Here is a 19,119-nt window from a genome sequence, read left to right as displayed (position 1 = left end):
CTTTCCACCCTGAACTCTCTCTCCACACCCTTTCCACCCTGGATCCACTCTCCACACCCTTTCCACCCTGGATCCACTCTCCACACCCTTTCCATCCTGGACTCTCCACACCCTTTCCACCCTGGACCACCTCTCCACACCCTTTCCACCCTGGATCCACTCTCCACACCCTTTCCATCCTGGACCACCTCTCCACACCCTTTCCACCCTGGATCCACTCTCCACACCCTTTCCACCCTGGACCACCTCTCCACACCCTTTCCACCCTGGACCACCTCTCCACACCCTTTCCTCCCTGGATCCACTCTCCACACCCTTTCCACCCTGGATCCACTCTCCACACCCTTTCCACCCTGGACCACCTCTCCACACCCTTTCCACCCTGGATCCACACTCCACACCCTTTCCATCCTGGATCCACTCTCCACACCCTTTCCACTCTGGATCCACTCTCCACACCCTTTCCATCCTGGATCACCTCTCCACATTCTTTCCACCCTGGACCACCTCTCCACACCCTTTCCACCCTGGATCCACCTGTGCACACCCTTTCCATCCTGGACTCTCCACACCCTTTCCACCCTGGACCACCTCTCCACACCCTTTCCACCCTGGATCCACTCTCCACACCCTTTCCATCCTGGATCACCTCTCCACACCCTTTCCACCCTGGACCACCTCTCCACACCCTTTCCACTCTGGATCCACCTCTCCACACCCTTTCCACCCTGGACCACCTCTCCACACCCTTTCCATCCTGGACTCTCCACACCCTTTCCCCCCTGGATCACCTCTCCACACCCTTTCCACCCTGGATCCACCTCTCCACACCCTTTCCACCCTGGATCACCTCTCCACACCCTTTCCATCCTGGACTCTCCACACCCTTTCCACCCTGATCCACTCTCCACACCCTTTCCACCCTGGATCACCTCTCCACACCCTTTCCACCCTGGATCCACTCTCCACACCCTTTCCACTCTGGATCCACTCTCCACACCCTTTCCATCCTGGACTCTCCACACCCTTTCCACCCTGGATCCACTCTCCACACCCTTTCCATCCTGGACTCTCCACACCCTTTCCCCCCTGGACCACCTCTCCACACCCTTTCCACCCTGGATCCACTCTCCACACCCTTTCCACACTGGATCCACCTCTCCACACCCTTTCCACCCTGGATCCACTCTCCACACCCTTTCCATCCTGGACTCTCCACACCCTTTCCATCCTGGACTCTCCACACCCTTTCCACCCTGGATCCACTCTCCACACCCTTTCCACCCTGGATCCACTCTCCACACCCTTTCCACCCTGGATCCACTCTCCACACCCTTTCCATCCTGGACTCTCCACACCCTTTCCACCCTGGATCCACTCTCCACACCCTTTCCACCCTGGATCCACTCTCCACACCATTTCCACCCTGGATCCACTCTCCACACCCTTTCCACCCTGGACCACCTCTCCACACCCTTTCCACCCTGGACCACCTCTCCACACCCTTTCCACCCTGGACCACCTCTCCACACCCGTTCCTCCCTGGACCACCTCTCCACACCCTTTCCACCCTGGATCCACTCTCCACACCCTTTCCACCCTGGATCCACTTTCCACACCCTTTCCATCCTGGATCACCTCTCCACACCCTTTCCACCCTGGATCCACTCTCCACACCCTTTCCATCCTGGACCACCTCTCCACACCCTTTCCACCCTGGACCACCTCTCCACACCCTTTCCACCCTGGATCCACTCTCCACACCCTTTCCACCCTGGATCCACTCTCCACACCCTTTCCACCCTGAACTCTCTCTCCACATCCTTTCCACCCTTGATCCACTCTCCACAGCCTTTCCTCCCTGGATCCACCTCTCCACATCCTTTCTTCCCTGGACTCTCCACACCCTTTCCACCCTGGATCCACTCTCCACACCCTTTCCACCCTGGATCCACTCTCCACACCCTTTCCACTCTGGATCCACTCTCCACACCCTTTCCACCCTGGACCACCTCTCCACACCCTTTCCACTCTGGATCCACTCTCCACACCCTTTCCACCCTGGACCACCTCTCCACACCCTTTCCACTCTGGATCCACTCTCCACACCCTTTACATCCTGGATCACCTCTCCACACCCTTTCCATCCTGGATCACCTCTCCACATTCTTTCCACCCTGGATCCACTCTCCACACCCTTTCCACCCTGGATCCACTCTCCACACCCTTTCCACCCTGGATCCACTCTCCACACCCTGTCCACCCTGGATCACCTCTCCACACCCTTTCCACCCTACACTCTCTCTCCACACCCTTTCCACCCTGGACCACCTCTCCACACCCTTTCCATCCTGGATCACCTCTCCACACCCTTTCCATCCTGGACTCTCCACACCCTTTCCATCCTGGATCACCTCTCCACACCCTTTCCATCCTGGATCACCTCTCCACACCCTTTCCACCCTGGACCACCTCTCCACACGCTTTCCACTCTGGATCCACTCTCCACACCCTTTCCACCCTGGACCACCTCTCCACACCCTTTCCACTCTGGATCCACTAGCCACATTCTTTCCACCCTGGATCCACTCTCCACACCCTTTCCACTCTGGATCCACTCTCCACATTCTTTCCACCCTGGATCCACTCTCCACACCCTTTCCACCCTGGATCCACTCTCCACACCCTTTCCATCCTGGATCCACTCTCCACACCCTTTCCACCGTGGATCCACTCTCCACACCCTTTCCACCCTGATCCACTCTCCACACCCTTTCCACCCTGGATCCACTCTCCACATTCTTTCCACCCTGGATCCACTCTCCACACCCTTTCCACTCTGGATCCACTCTCCACACCCTTTCCATCCTGGATCACCTCTCCACATTCTTTCCACTCTGGATCCACTCTCCACACCCTTTCCACCCTGGACCACCTCTCCACACCCTTTCCATCCTGGACTCTCCACACCCTTTCCACCCTGGATCCACACTCCACACCCTTTCCACCCTGATCCACTCTCCACACCCTTTCCACCCTGGATCCACTCTCCACACCCTTTCCACCCTGGACCACCTCTCCACACCCTTTCCCCCCTGGACCACCTCTCCACACCCTTTCCACCCTGGATCCACCTGTGCACACCCTTTCCACCCTGGACCACCTCTCCACACCCTTTCCACCCTGGATCCACTCTCCACACCCTTTCCATCCTGGACTCTCCACACCCTTTCCACCCTGGATCCACTCTCCACACCCTTTCCACCCTGGATCCACTCTCCACACCCTTTCCACCCTGGATCCACTCTCCACACCCTTTCCACCCTGGATCCACTCTCCACATTCTTTCCACCCTGGATCCACTCTCCACACCCTTTCCACTCTGGATCCACTCTCCACACCCTTTCCACCCTGGATCCACTCTCCACACCCTTTCCACCCTGGACCACCTCTCCACACCCTTTCCAACCTGGATCCACTCTCCACACCCTTTCCACCCTGGACCACCTCTCCACACCCTTTCCAACCTGGACTCTCCACACCCTTTGCACCCTGGATCACCTCTCCACACCCTTTCCACCCTGAACTCTCTCTCCACATCCTTTCCACCCTTGATCCACCTCTCCACATCCTTTCTTCCCTGGACTCTCCACAACCATTCCACCCTGGACCCATTCACCACACCCTTTCCACCCTGGACCATCTCTCCACACCCTTTCCTCCCTGGATCCACTCTCCACACCCTTTCCATCCTGGACCACCTCTCCACACCCTTTCCACCCTGGACCACCTCTCCACACCCTTTCCACCCTGGATCCACTCTCCACACCCTTTCCACCCTGGATCCACTCTCCACACCCTTTCCACCCTGAACTCTCTCTCCACATCCTTTCCACCCTTGATCCACTCTCCACAGCCTTTCCTCCCTGGATCCACCTCTCCACATCCTTTCTTCCCTGGACTCTCCACACCCTTTCCACCCTGGATCCACTCTCCACACCCTTTCCACCCTGGATCCACTCTCCACACCCTTTCCACTCTGGATCCACTCTCCACACCCTTTCCACCCTGGACCACCTCTCCACACCCTTTCCACTCTGGATCCACTCTCCACACCCTTTCCACCCTGGACCACCTCTCCACACCCTTTCCACTCTGGATCCACTCTCCACACCCTTTCCATCCTGGATCACCTCTCCACACCCTTTCCATCCTGGATCACCTCTCCACATTCTTTCCACCCTGGATCCACTCTCCACACCCTTTCCACCCTGGATCCACTCTCCACACCCTTTCCACCCTGGATCCACTCTCCACACCCTGTCCACCCTGGATCACCTCTCCACACCCTTTCCACCCTACACTCTCTCTCCACACCCTTTCCACCCTGGACCACCTCTCCACACCCTTTCCATCCTGGATCACCTCTCCACACCCTTTCCATCCTGGACTCTCCACACCCTTTCCATCCTGGATCACCTCTCCACACCCTTTCCATCCTGGATCACCTCTCCACACCCTTTCCACCCTGGACCACCTCTCCACACCCTTTCCACTCTGGATCCACTCTCCACACCCTTTCCACCCTGGACCACCTCTCCACACCCTTTCCATCCTGGATCACCTCTCCACACCCTTTCCATCCTGGACTCTCCACACCCTTTCCATCCTGGATCACCTCTCCACACCCTTTCCATCCTGGATCACCTCTCCACACCCTTTCCACCCTGGACCACCTCTCCACACCCTTTCCACCCTGGATCCACTCTCCACACCCTTTCCATCCTGGACTCTCCTCACCCTTTCCACCCTGGATCCACTCTCCACACCCTTTCCACCCTGGATCACCTCTCCACACCCTGTCCACCCTGGACCACCTCTCCACACCCTTTCCACCCTGGATCCACTCTCCACACCGTTTCCACCCTGGACCACCTCTCCACACCCTTTCCATCCTGGACTCTCCACACCCTTTCCACCCTGGATCCACTCTCCACACCCTTTCCACCCTGGACCACCTCTCCACACCCTTTCCATCCTGGATCCACTCTCCACACATTTTCCACCCTGGATCCACTCTCCACACCCTTTCCACCCTGGACCACCTCTCCACACCCTTTCCACCCTGGATCCACACTCCACACCCTTTCCACCCTGGATCCACCTTTCTCCATCCTTTCCACCCTTAACTCTCTCTCCACATCCTTTCCACCCTGGATCCACTCTCCACACCCTTTCCATCCTGGACACTCCACACCCTTTCCACCCTGGATCCACTCTCCACACCCTCTCCACCCTGGATCCACTCTCCACACCCTTTCCATCCTGGACTCTCCACACCCTTTCCACCCTGGATCCACTCTCCACACCCTTTCTATCCTGGATCCACTCTCCACACCCTTTCCACCCTGGATCCACTCTCCACACCCTTTCCACCCTGGATCCACTCTCCACACCCTTTCCCCCCTGGATCCACTCTCCACACCCTTTCCACCCTGGATCCACTCTCCACACCCTTTCCATTCTGGATCCACTCTCCACACCCTTTCCCCCCTGGATCCACTCTCCACACCCTTTCCACCCTGGATCCACTCTCCACATCCTTTCCACCCTGAACTCTCTCTCCACACCCTTTCCACCCTGGATCCACTCTCCACACCCTTTCCACCCTGGATCCACTCTCCACACCCTTTCCATCCTGGACTCTCCACACCCTTTCCACCCTGGACCACCTCTCCACACCCTTTCCACCCTGGATCCACTCTCCACACCCTTTCCATCCTGGACCACCTCTCCACACCCTTTCCACCGTGGATCCACTCTCCACACCCTTTCCACCCTGGACCACCTCTCCACACCCTTTCCACCCTGGACCACCTCTCCACACCCTTTCCTCCCTGGATCCACTCTCCACACCCTTTCCACCCTGGATCCACTCTCCACACCCTTTCCACCCTGGACCACCTCTCCACACCCTTTCCACCCTGGATCCACACTCCACACCCTTTCCATCCTGGATCCACTCTCCACACCCTTTCCACTCTGGATCCACTCTCCACACCCTTTCCATCCTGGATCACCTCTCCACATTCTTTCCACCCTGGACCACCTCTCCACACCCTTTCCACCCTGGATCCACCTGTGCACACCCTTTCCATCCTGGACTCTCCACACCCTTTCCACCCTGGACCACCTCTCCACACCCTTTCCACCGTGGATCCACTCTCCACACCCTTTCCATCCTGGATCACCTCTCCACACCCTTTCCACCCTGGACCACCTCTCCACACCCTTTCCACTCTGGATCCACCTCTCCACACCCTTTCCACCCTGGACCACCTCTCCACACCCTTTCCATCCTGGACTCTCCACACCCTTTCCCCCCTGGATCACCTCTCCACACCCTTTCCACCCTGGATCCACCTCTCCACACCCTTTCCACCCTGGATCACCTCTCCACACCCTTTCCATCCTGGACTCTCCACACCCTTTCCACCCTGATCCACTCTCCACACCCTTTCCACTCTGGATCCACTCTCCACACCCTTTCCACCCTGGATCCACACTCCACACCCTTTCCACCCTGGATCCACTCTCCACACCCTTTCCACCCTGGATCACCTCTCCACACCCTTTCCACCCTGGATCCACTCTCCACACCCTTTCCACTCTGGATCCACTCTCCACACCCTTTCCATCCTGGACTCTCCACACCCTTTCCACCCTGGATCCACTCTCCACACCCTTTCCATCCTGGACTCTCCACACCCTTTCCACCCTGGATCCACTCTCCACAGCCTTTCCACCCTGGATCCACCTCTCCACACCCTTTCCACCCTGGATCCACTCTCCACACCCTTTCCATCCTGGACTCTCCACACCCTTTCCATCCTGGACTCTCCACACCCTTTCCACCCTGGATCCACTCTCCACACCCTTTCCACCCTGGATCCACTCTCCACACCCTTTCCACCCTGGATCCACTCTCCACACCCTTTCCATCCTGGACTCTCCACACCCTTTCCACCCTGGATCCACTCTCCACACCCTTTCCACTCTGGATCCACTCTCCACACCATTTCCACCCTGGATCCACTCTCCACACCCTTTCCACCCTGGACCACCTCTCCACACCCTTTCCACCCTGGACCACCTCTCCACACCCTTTCCACCCTGGACCACCTCTCCACACCCTTTCCTCCCTGGACCACCTCTCCACACCCTTTCCACCCTGGACCACCTCTCCACACCCTTTCCACCCTGGATCCACTCTCCACACCCTTTCCATCCTGGACTCTCCACACCCTTTCCACCCTGGACCACCTCTCCACACCCTTTCCACCCTGGATCCACTCTCCACACCCTTTCCATCCTGGACCACCTCTCCACACCCTTTCCACCGTGGATCCACTCTCCACACCCTTTCCACCCTGGACCACCTCTCCACACCCTTTCCACCCTGGACCACCTCTCCACACCCTTTCCTCCCTGGATCCACTCTCCACACCCTTTCCACCCTGGATCCACTCTCCACACCCTTTCCACCCTGGACCACCTCTCCACACCCTTTCCACCCTGGATCCACACTCCACACCCTTTCCATCCTGGATCCACTCTCCACACCCTTTCCACTCTGGATCCACTCTCCACACCCTTTCCATCCTGGATCACCTCTCCACATTCTTTCCACCCTGGACCACCTCTCCACACCCTTTCCACCCTGGATCCACCTGTGCACACCCTTTCCATCCTGGACTCTCCACACCCTTTCCACCCTGGACCACCTCTCCACACCCTTTCCACCGTGGATCCACTCTCCACACCCTTTCCATCCTGGATCACCTCTCCACACCCTTTCCACCCTGGACCACCTCTCCACACCCTTTCCACTCTGGATCCACCTCTCCACACCCTTTCCACCCTGGACCACCTCTCCACACCCTTTCCATCCTGGACTCTCCACACCCTTTCCCCCCTGGATCACCTCTCCACACCCTTTCCACCCTGGATCCACCTCTCCACACCCTTTCCACCCTGGATCACCTCTCCACACCCTTTCCATCCTGGACTCTCCACACCCTTTCCACCCTGATCCACTCTCCACACCCTTTCCACTCTGGATCCACTCTCCACACCCTTTCCACCCTGGATCCACACTCCACACCCTTTCCACCCTGGATCCACTCTCCACACCCTTTCCACCCTGGATCACCTCTCCACACCCTTTCCACCCTGGATCCACTCTCCACACCCTTTCCACTCTGGATCCACTCTCCACACCCTTTCCATCCTGGACTCTCCACACCCTTTCCACCCTGGATCCACTCTCCACACCCTTTCCATCCTGGACTCTCCACACCCTTTCCACCCTGGATCCACTCTCCACAGCCTTTCCACCCTGGATCCACCTCTCCACACCCTTTCCACCCTGGATCCACTCTCCACACCCTTTCCATCCTGGACTCTCCACACCCTTTCCATCCTGGACTCTCCACACCCTTTCCACCCTGGATCCACTCTCCACACCCTTTCCACCCTGGATCCACTCTCCACACCCTTTCCACCCTGGATCCACTCTCCACACCCTTTCCATCCTGGACTCTCCACACCCTTTCCACCCTGGATCCACTCTCCACACCCTTTCCACTCTGGATCCACTCTCCACACCATTTCCACCCTGGATCCACTCTCCACACCCTTTCCACCCTGGACCACCTCTCCACACCCTTTCCACCCTGGACCACCTCTCCACACCCTTTCCACCCTGGACCACCTCTCCACACCCTTTCCTCCCTGGACCACCTCTCCACACCCTTTCCACCCTGGATCCACTCTCCACACCCTTTCCACCCTGGATCCACTTTCCACACCCTTTCCATCCTGGATCACCTCTCCACACCCTTTCCACCCTGGATCCACTCTCCACACCCTTTCCATCCTGGACCACCTCTCCACACCCTTTCCACCCTGGACCACCTCTCCACACCCTTTCCACCCTGGATCCACTCTCCACACCCTTTCCACCCTGGATCCACTCTCCACACCCTTTCCACCCTGAACTCTCTCTCCACATCCTTTCCACCCTTGATCCACTCTCCACAGCCTTTCCTCCCTGGATCCACCTCTCCACATCCTTTCTTCCCTGGACTCTCCACACCCTTTCCACCCTGGATCCACTCTCCACACCCTTTCCACCCTGGATCCACTCTCCACACCCTTTCCACTCTGGATCCACTCTCCACACCCTTTCCACCCTGGACCACCTCTCCACACCCTTTCCACTCTGGATCCACTCTCCACACCCTTTCCACCCTGGACCACCTCTCCACACCCTTTCCACTCTGGATCCACTCTCCACACCCTTTCCATCCTGGATCACCTCTCCACACCCTTTCCATCCTGGATCACCTCTCCACATTCTTTCCACCCTGGATCCACTCTCCACACCCTTTCCACCCTGGATCCACTCTCCACACCCTTTCCACCCTGGATCCACTCTCCACACCCTGTCCACCCTGGATCACCTCTCCACACCCTTTCCACCCTACACTCTCTCTCCACACCCTTTCCACCCTGGACCACCTCTCCACACCCTTTCCATCCTGGATCACCTCTCCACACCCTTTCCATCCTGGACTCTCCACACCCTTTCCATCCTGGATCACCTCTCCACACCCTTTCCATCCTGGATCACCTCTCCACACCCTTTCCACCCTGGACCACCTCTCCACACCCTTTCCACTCTGGATCCACTCTCCACACCCTTTCCACCCTGGACCACCTCTCCACACCCTTTCCACTCTGGATCCACTCTCCACATTCTTTCCACCCTGGATCCACTCTCCACACCCTTTCCACTCTGGATCCACTCTCCACATTCTTTCCACCCTGGATCCACTCTCCACACCCTTTCCACCCTGGATCCACTCTCCACACCCTTTCCATCCTGGATCCACTCTCCACACCCTTTCCACCCTGGATCCACTCTCCACACCCTTTCCACCCTGATCCACTCTCCACACCCTTTCCACCCTGGATCCACTCTCCACATTCTTTCCACCCTGGATCCACTCTCCACACCCTTTCCACTCTGGATCCACTCTCCACACCCTTTCCATCCTGGATCACCTCTCCACATTCTTTCCACTCTGGATCCACTCTCCACACCCTTTCCACCCTGGACCACCTCTCCACACCCTTTCCATCCTGGACTCTCCACACCCTTTCCACCCTGGATCCACACTCCACACCCTTTCCACCCTGATCCACTCTCCACACCCTTTCCACCCTGGATCCACTCTCCACACCCTTTCCACCCTGGACCACCTCTCCACACCCTTTCCCCCCTGGACCACCTCTCCACACCCTTTCCACCCTGGATCCACCTGTGCAAACCCTTTCCACCCTGGACCACCTCTCCACACCCTTTCCACCCTGGATCCACTCTCCACACCCTTTCCATCCTGGACTCTCCACACCCTTTCCACCCTGGATCCACTCTCCACACCCTTTCCACCCTGGATCCACTCTCCACACCCTTTCCACCCTGGATCCACTCTCCACACCCTTTCCACCCTGGATCCACTCTCCACATTCTTTCCACCCTGGATCCACTCTCCACACCCTTTCCACTCTGGATCCACTCTCCACACCCTTTCCACCCTGGATCCACTCTCCACACCCTTTCCACCCTGGACCACCTCTCCACACCCTTTCCAACCTGGATCCACTCTCCACACCCTTTCCACCCTGGACCACCTCTCCACACCCTTTCCAACCTGGACTCTCCACACCCTTTGCACCCTGGATCACCTCTCCACACCCTTTCCACCCTGAACTCTCTCTCCACATCCTTTCCACCCTTGATCCACCTCTCCACATCCTTTCTTCCCTGGACTCTCCACAACCATTCCACCCTGGACCCATTCACCACACCCTTTCCACCCTGGACCATCTCTCCACACCCTTTCCTCCCTGGATCCACTCTCCACACCCTTTCCATCCTGGACCACCTCTCCACACCCTTTCCACCCTGGACCACCTCTCCACACCCTTTCCACCCTGGATCCACTCTCCACACCCTTTCCACCCTGGATCCACTCTCCACACCCTTTCCACCCTGAACTCTCTCTCCACATCCTTTCCACCCTTGATCCACTCTCCACAGCCTTTCCTCCCTGGATCCACCTCTCCACATCCTTTCTTCCCTGGACTCTCCACACCCTTTCCACCCTGGATCCACTCTCCACACCCTTTCCACCCTGGATCCACTCTCCACACCCTTTCCACTCTGGATCCACTCTCCACACCCTTTCCACCCTGGACCACCTCTCCACACCCTTTCCACTCTGGATCCACTCTCCACACCCTTTCCACCCTGGACCACCTCTCCACACCCTTTCCACTCTGGATCCACTCTCCACACCCTTTCCATCCTGGATCACCTCTCCACACCCTTTCCATCCTGGATCACCTCTCCACATTCTTTCCACCCTGGATCCACTCTCCACACCCTTTCCACCCTGGATCCACTCTCCACACCCTTTCCACCCTGGATCCACTCTCCACACCCTGTCCACCCTGGATCACCTCTCCACACCCTTTCCACCCTACACTCTCTCTCCACACCCTTTCCACCCTGGACCACCTCTCCACACCCTTTCCATCCTGGATCACCTCTCCACACCCTTTCCATCCTGGACTCTCCACACCCTTTCCATCCTGGATCACCTCTCCACACCCTTTCCATCCTGGATCACCTCTCCACACCCTTTCCACCCTGGACCACCTCTCCACACCCTTTCCACTCTGGATCCACTCTCCACACCCTTTCCACCCTGGACCACCTCTCCACACCCTTTCCACTCTGGATCCACTCTCCACATTCTTTCCACCCTGGATCCACTCTCCACACCCTTTCCACTCTGGATCCACTCTCCACATTCTTTCCACCCTGGATCCACTCTCCACACCCTTTCCACCCTGGATCCACTCTCCACACCCTTTCCATCCTGGATCCACTCTCCACACCCTTTCCACCCTGGATCCACTCTCCACACCCTTTCCACCCTGATCCACTCTCCACACCCTTTCCACCCTGGATCCACTCTCCACATTCTTTCCACCCTGGATCCACTCTCCACACCCTTTCCACTCTGGATCCACTCTCCACACCCTTTCCATCCTGGATCACCTCTCCACATTCTTTCCACTCTGGATCCACTCTCCACACCCTTTCCACCCTGGACCACCTCTCCACACCCTTTCCATCCTGGACTCTCCACACCCTTTCCACCCTGGATCCACACTCCACACCCTTTCCACCCTGATCCACTCTCCACACCCTTTCCACCCTGGATCCACTCTCCACACCCTTTCCACCCTGGACCACCTCTCCACACCCTTTCCCCCCTGGACCACCTCTCCACACCCTTTCCACCCTGGATCCACCTGTGCAAACCCTTTCCACCCTGGACCACCTCTCCACACCCTTTCCACCCTGGATCCACTCTCCACACCCTTTCCATCCTGGACTCTCCACACCCTTTCCACCCTGGATCCACTCTCCACACCCTTTCCACCCTGGATCCACTCTCCACACCCTTTCCACCCTGGATCCACTCTCCACACCCTTTCCACCCTGGATCCACTCTCCACATTCTTTCCACCCTGGATCCACTCTCCACACCCTTTCCACTCTGGATCCACTCTCCACACCCTTTCCACCCTGGATCCACTCTCCACACCCTTTCCACCCTGGACCACCTCTCCACACCCTTTCCAACCTGGATCCACTCTCCACACCCTTTCCACCCTGGACCACCTCTCCACACCCTTTCCAACCTGGACTCTCCACACCCTTTGCACCCTGGATCACCTCTCCACACCCTTTCCACCCTGAACTCTCTCTCCACATCCTTTCCACCCTTGATCCACCTCTCCACATCCTTTCTTCCCTGGACTCTCCACAACCATTCCACCCTGGACCCATTCACCACACCCTTTCCACCCTGGACCATCTCTCCACACCCTTTCCTCCCTGGATCCACTCTCCACACCCTTTCCATCCTGGACCACCTCTCCACACCCTTTCCACCCTGGACCACCTCTCCACACCCTTTCCACCCTGGATCCACTCTCCACACCCTTTCCACCCTGGATCCACTCTCCACACCCTTTCCACCCTGAACTCTCTCTCCACATCCTTTCCACCCTTGATCCACTCTCCACAGCCTTTCCTCCCTGGATCCACCTCTCCACATCCTTTCTTCCCTGGACTCTCCACACCCTTTCCACCCTGGATCCACTCTCCACACCCTTTCCACCCTGGATCCACTCTCCACACCCTTTCCACTCTGGATCCACTCTCCACACCCTTTCCACCCTGGACCACCTCTCCACACCCTTTCCACTCTGGATCCACTCTCCACACCCTTTCCACCCTGGACCACCTCTCCACACCCTTTCCACTCTGGATCCACTCTCCACACCCTTTCCATCCTGGATCACCTCTCCACACCCTTTCCATCCTGGATCACCTCTCCACATTCTTTCCACCCTGGATCCACTCTCCACACCCTTTCCACCCTGGATCCACTCTCCACACCCTTTCCACCCTGGATCCACTCTCCACACCCTGTCCACCCTGGATCACCTCTCCACACCCTTTCCACCCTACACTCTCTCTCCACACCCTTTCCACCCTGGACCACCTCTCCACACCCTTTCCATCCTGGATCACCTCTCCACACCCTTTCCATCCTGGACTCTCCACACCCTTTCCATCCTGGATCACCTCTCCACACCCTTTCCATCCTGGATCACCTCTCCACACCCTTTCCACCCTGGACCACCTCTCCACACCCTTTCCACTCTGGATCCACTCTCCACATTCTTTCCACCCTGGATCCACTCTCCACACCCTTTCCACTCTGGATCCACTCTCCACATTCTTTCCACCCTGGATCCACTCTCCACACCCTTTCCACCCTGGATCCACTCTCCACACCCTTTCCATCCTGGATCCACTCTCCACACCCTTTCCACCCTGGATCCACTCTCCACACCCTTTCCACCCTGATCCACTCTCCACACCCTTTCCACCCTGGATCCACTCTCCACATTCTTTCCACCCTGGATCCACTCTCCACACCCTTTCCACTCTGGATCCACTCTCCACACCCTTTCCATCCTGGATCACCTCTCCACATTCTTTCCACCCTGGATCCACTCTCCACACCCTTTCCACCCTGGACCACCTCTCCACACCCTTTCCATCCTGGACTCTCCACACCCTTTCCACCCTGGATCCACACTCCACACCCTTTCCACCCTGATCCACTCTCCACACCCTTTCCACCCTGGATCCACTCTCCACACCCTTTCCACCCTGGACCACCTCTCCACACCCTTTCCCCCCTGGACCACCTCTCCACACCCTTTCCACCCTGGATCCACCTGTGCACACCCTTTCCACCCTGGACCACCTCTCCACACCCTTTCCACCCTGGATCCACTCCACACCCTTTCCATCCTGGACTCTCCACACCCTTTCCACCCTGGATCCACTCTCCACACCCTTTCCACCCTGGATCCACTCTCCACACCCTTTCCACCCTGGATCCACTCTCCACACCCTTTCCACCCTGGATCCACTCTCCACATTCTTTCCACCCTGGATCCACTCTCCACACCCTTTCCACTCTGGATCCACTCTCCACACCCTTTCCACCCTGGATCCACTCTCCACACCCTTTCCACCCTGGACCACCTCTCCACACCCTTTCCAACCTGGATCCACTCTCCACACCCTTTCCACCCTGGACCACCTCTCCACACCCTTTCCAACCTGGACTCTCCACACCCTTTGCACCCTGGATCACCTCTCCACACCCTTTCCACCCTGAACTCTCTCTCCACATCCTTTCCACCCTTGATCCACCTCTCCACATCCTTTCTTCCCTGGACTCTCCACAACCATTCCACCCTGGACCCATTCACCACACCCTTTCCACCCTGGACCATCTCTCCACACCCTTTCCTCCCTGGATCCACCTCTCCACATCCTTTCTTCCCTGGACTCTCTCTTCACACCATTTCTACCCAGGACTTACCCTACTCCATATTCAGTTTTTCGTGTATATTACTTCTCCAGCTTCTTTGCAATTCTTGCATCTTTGCTGGTTCTGAGGAAGTTTTTGATATTAATTTGGTGTCTTTCTCCTCAGATCCTGCTTAACCTACAGTGTGCTTCCAGCATTTTTATCTTTATTTTTGATTTCCAGCATCTGCAGTTTGTTTTGTTCTCTTGCAATAAATGCTGTTGTCAATTGACTGAACCAATCCTAGAGCAGGTAGATCTAACCATGTCCTGTCTGTTTTCCTTCTATTAAATGATGAGTCCGTATTTAACTGCTGGTGGGTTGCTTTTATCCTGCTGAGCCATCCATTCTTAGTTTACCATCCTTTTGTGATGTGAGTCCGCCAAATCATTTGATTGCTGTGGCCTTATATCCTGTTATCAATTTTGTACTAAACCTGAAAACTCCACTTTGACTGAAAAGTTACTGGATCTCAGCTTTTATAAAAATCATTGATCTGAAACTTCAATTTTGCTTCCCACTCTTGAACAGGCTGAAAATCGCTGAGTGCAGCCCTTGCTATATTTAGTTGTGTTGTCTTTATGGCAGTTATTTAGTTTATAATATTTTCGCTTAGTAATTCATTTGTTAGTATTTTCTAGTTAGAATTAGAATTGTTTAAAGTATATTCATTGCCTGTAAAATATATCGGCATGCGATAACGTCACATCCGGTTTCGCCACGTCTTGTGGGAAAATACTGGTTTGGGATCAACACAAGGGTGGGGGCTCGCACGAGGCAGACCCGAGCAAGAAGTTGTTTGCAAGCATTGGAAATCACAGTGAGAGCAACGCTGTAAGTTAATAGATAATCGATATGTTGAATTAAAATGTTAACGCCGATCCCGTTAAAAGTAACGATGGCCGATAAGGTTTATGTTTTCGTTAGTTAAAGAGTTGCGGATAGTTTGCATTGAAGTGTATTTAAAGCAGTCATTGGCGTAGGTAAATTCTGTCTGTATGCTGCACTTTAACGTAATGTAGTTATAGTTTACTTTTACAAGTATTTACAATGTAAATGTGATATCAAGAAGGGAACAAATACTGTATCAATCTTGTATTGTTTTATCAACAGTTTTCACCATATGTTAATGTGAAGAGTGAATAGTAAATGGTTAATCTTACTGTGACCTTGTTCTCATTGACTACGGTTTATCTCGGCATTTAATTCAGCGTTTCCATTACACCCGAGCGAGAACGCTACATTAGTTATACCAGCAAGTTACTCTAACCTGATGAAACACAGGAACCATTATCCTACTGCTTCAACAGAAAACGTGACCATAGAACATATGCATACCTGCACCAATGACTTGTTCAATCTTCACACTTGATATGTCAATATCTTTTGCAAATTCTTTTACAGCCTCATTGGGATCCTCGTAAGTGAAAGGGTCAATGTAAATCTTCATACCAGGTGTCACTGTGAAGAGAAAATGGAACTGTGAAGATATTCCATCAAGGTATCACTGAGATATTGTAGTTACTAAAAGCTTTACTGTGGAAGTATTCAGGTAGTACTATTGACCTAAAGTTAGTCAGTAAAATGAAAAAAACCCAGAATATTCTTTCATGATGTTTTTGTGATTTCACACATATCTGGAATCTAAGAACTTCCTGAGGTGAATCTCCATGGCCAAAATGCTAACATTTAATTAGGAAATAGAGACAGATTATAGCAGCCTCATCCAACTGACCAGGAAGATGTAACCAAATATTTAATTGAAATTCTGAAACTATGATTCCATCCCTGAGAGCTTTGCACAGTAATCAGTATTCACACAGTCATGAATTATGAATCTGTATGCACAACTTCTAAAGTGCAAGTTATAGAAGTACCAACTAGAGAAGGGGCAGTGTTGGATCTTCTGTTAGGGAATGAAATAGGTCAGGTGACGGAGGTATGTGTTGGGGAGCACTTCGGGTCCAGTGATCACAATGCCATTAGTTTCAATATAATTATGGAAAAGGATAGGACTGGACCCAGGGTTGAGATTTTTGATGGGAGAAAGGCTAACTTTCAGGAGATGTGAAAAGATTTAGAAGGAATGGATTGGGACAATTTATTCAATGGGACGGATGTAATCGAGAAATGGCTGTCATTTAAAGGTGAAATTTTGAGGGTACAGAATCTTTATGTTCCTGTTAGGTTGAAGGGAAAGGTTAAATGTTTGAGAGAACCATGGTTTTCAAGGGATATTGGAAACTTGGTTAGGAAAAAGAGAGATATTTACAATAAATATAGGCAGCATGGAGTAAATGAGGTGCTCAAGGAATATAAAGAATGTAAGAAGAATCTTAAGAAAGAAATTAGAAAAGCTAAAAGAAGATACGAGGTTGCTTTGGCAAGTAAGGTGAAAATAAACCCAAAGTGTTTCTACAGATATTAATAGCAAAAGGATAGTGAGGGATAAAATTGGTCCCTTAGAGAATGAAAGAGATTGGGTGAGATTTTGAACAATTTCTTTTCTTCGGTATTCATTAAGGAGAAGGATATTGAATTGTGTAAGGTAAGGGAAACAAGTAGGGAAGTTATGGAAACTATGACGATTAAAGAGGAGGAAGTACTGGTGCTTTTAAGGAATATATAAGTGGATAAATCTCCGGGTCCTGACAGGATATTCCCTAGGACCTTGAGGGAAGTTAGTGTAGAAATAGCAGGGGCTCTGACAGAAATATTTCCGATGTCATTAGAAACGGGGATGGTGCCGGAGGATTGGCATATTGCTCATGTGGTTCTATTGTTTAAAAAGGGTTCTAAGAGTAAACCTAGCAATTATAGGCCTGTCAGTTTGACGTCAGTGGTGGGTAAATAAATGGAAAATATTCTTAGAGATGGTATATATAATTATCTGAATAGACAGGGTCTGATTAGGAACAGTCAACATGGATTTGTGAGTGGAAGGTCATGTTTGACAAATCTTATTGAATTTTTTGAAGAAGTTACGAGGAAAGTTGATGAGGGTAAAGCAGTGGATGTTGTCTATATGGACTTCAGTAAGGCCTTTGACAAGGTTCCACATGGAAGGTTAGTTAGGAAGTATCAATCATTAGGTATTAATATTGAAGTAGTAAAATGGATTCAACAGCAGCTGGATGGGAGATGCCAGAGAGTAGTGGTGGATAACTGTTTGTCAGGTTGGAGGACGGTGAATAGTGGTGTGCCTCAGGGATCTGTACTGGGTCTAATGTTGTTTGTCATATACATTAATGATCTGGATGATGGGGTGGCAAATTGTATTAGTAAGTATGCAGATGATACTAAGGTGATATGGATAATGAAGTAGGTTTTCAAAGCTTGCCGAGAGATTTAGGCCAGTTAAAAGAGTGGGCTGAGCGATGGCAGATGGAGTTTAATGCTGATAAGTGTGAGATGCTACATTTTGGTAGGAATAATCCAAATAGGACATACATGGTAAATTATAGGGTATTGAAGAATGCAGTAGAACAGAGTGATCTAGGAATAATGGTGCATAATTCCCTGAAGGTGGAATCTCATGTGGATAGGGTGGTGAAGAAAGCTTTTGGTATGTTGGCCTTTATAAATCAGAGCATTGAGTATAGGAGTTGGGATGTAATGTTAAAATTGTACAAGGCATTGGTAAGGCTGAATTTGGAGTATTGTGTACAGTTCTGGTCACCGAATTATAGGAAAGATGTCAACAAAATAGAGAGAGTACAGAGAAGATTTACTAGAATGCTACCTGGGTTTCAGCAGCTAAGTTACAGGGAAAGGTTGAACAAGTTAGGTCTTTTTTCTTTGGAGCGTAGAGTGTTGAGGGGGGACTTGATAGAGGTATTTAAAATTATGAGGGGGATAGATAGAGTTGACGTGGATAGGCTTTTTCCATTGACAGTAGCAGAGATTCAAACAAGAGGAAATGAGTTGAGAGTTAGGGAGCAAAAGTTTAAAGGTAACACAAGGGGGAATTTCTTTACTCAGAGAATGGTAGCTGTTTGGAACGAGCTTCCAGTAGAAG

The 19,119-nt window shown here is 53.5% G+C and overlaps 1 protein-coding gene across 1 annotated transcript in view; it reads right to left on the bottom strand.

Annotated features, from left to right (window-relative positions):
* Positions 1 to 19,119, bottom strand: part of LOC132381967 (ephrin type-B receptor 2) — a 468,380-nt gene that overhangs the window by 73,470 nt on the left and 375,791 nt on the right. Inside the window, exon 10 of the mRNA XM_059951670.1 lies at positions 16,440 to 16,562. Coding sequence (XP_059807653.1) covers positions 16,440 to 16,562 — 123 coding nt within the window. The remainder of the gene's footprint in view (positions 1 to 16,439; positions 16,563 to 19,119) is intronic.

Source organism: Hypanus sabinus, chromosome 27 (genome assembly GCF_030144855.1).
Source record: "Hypanus sabinus isolate sHypSab1 chromosome 27, sHypSab1.hap1, whole genome shotgun sequence".
NCBI lineage: Eukaryota > Metazoa > Chordata > Chondrichthyes > Myliobatiformes > Dasyatidae > Hypanus > Hypanus sabinus.
The sequence above is the reverse complement of the archived record's forward strand: the minus strand, read 5'-3'. Positions and strand labels throughout refer to the sequence as shown.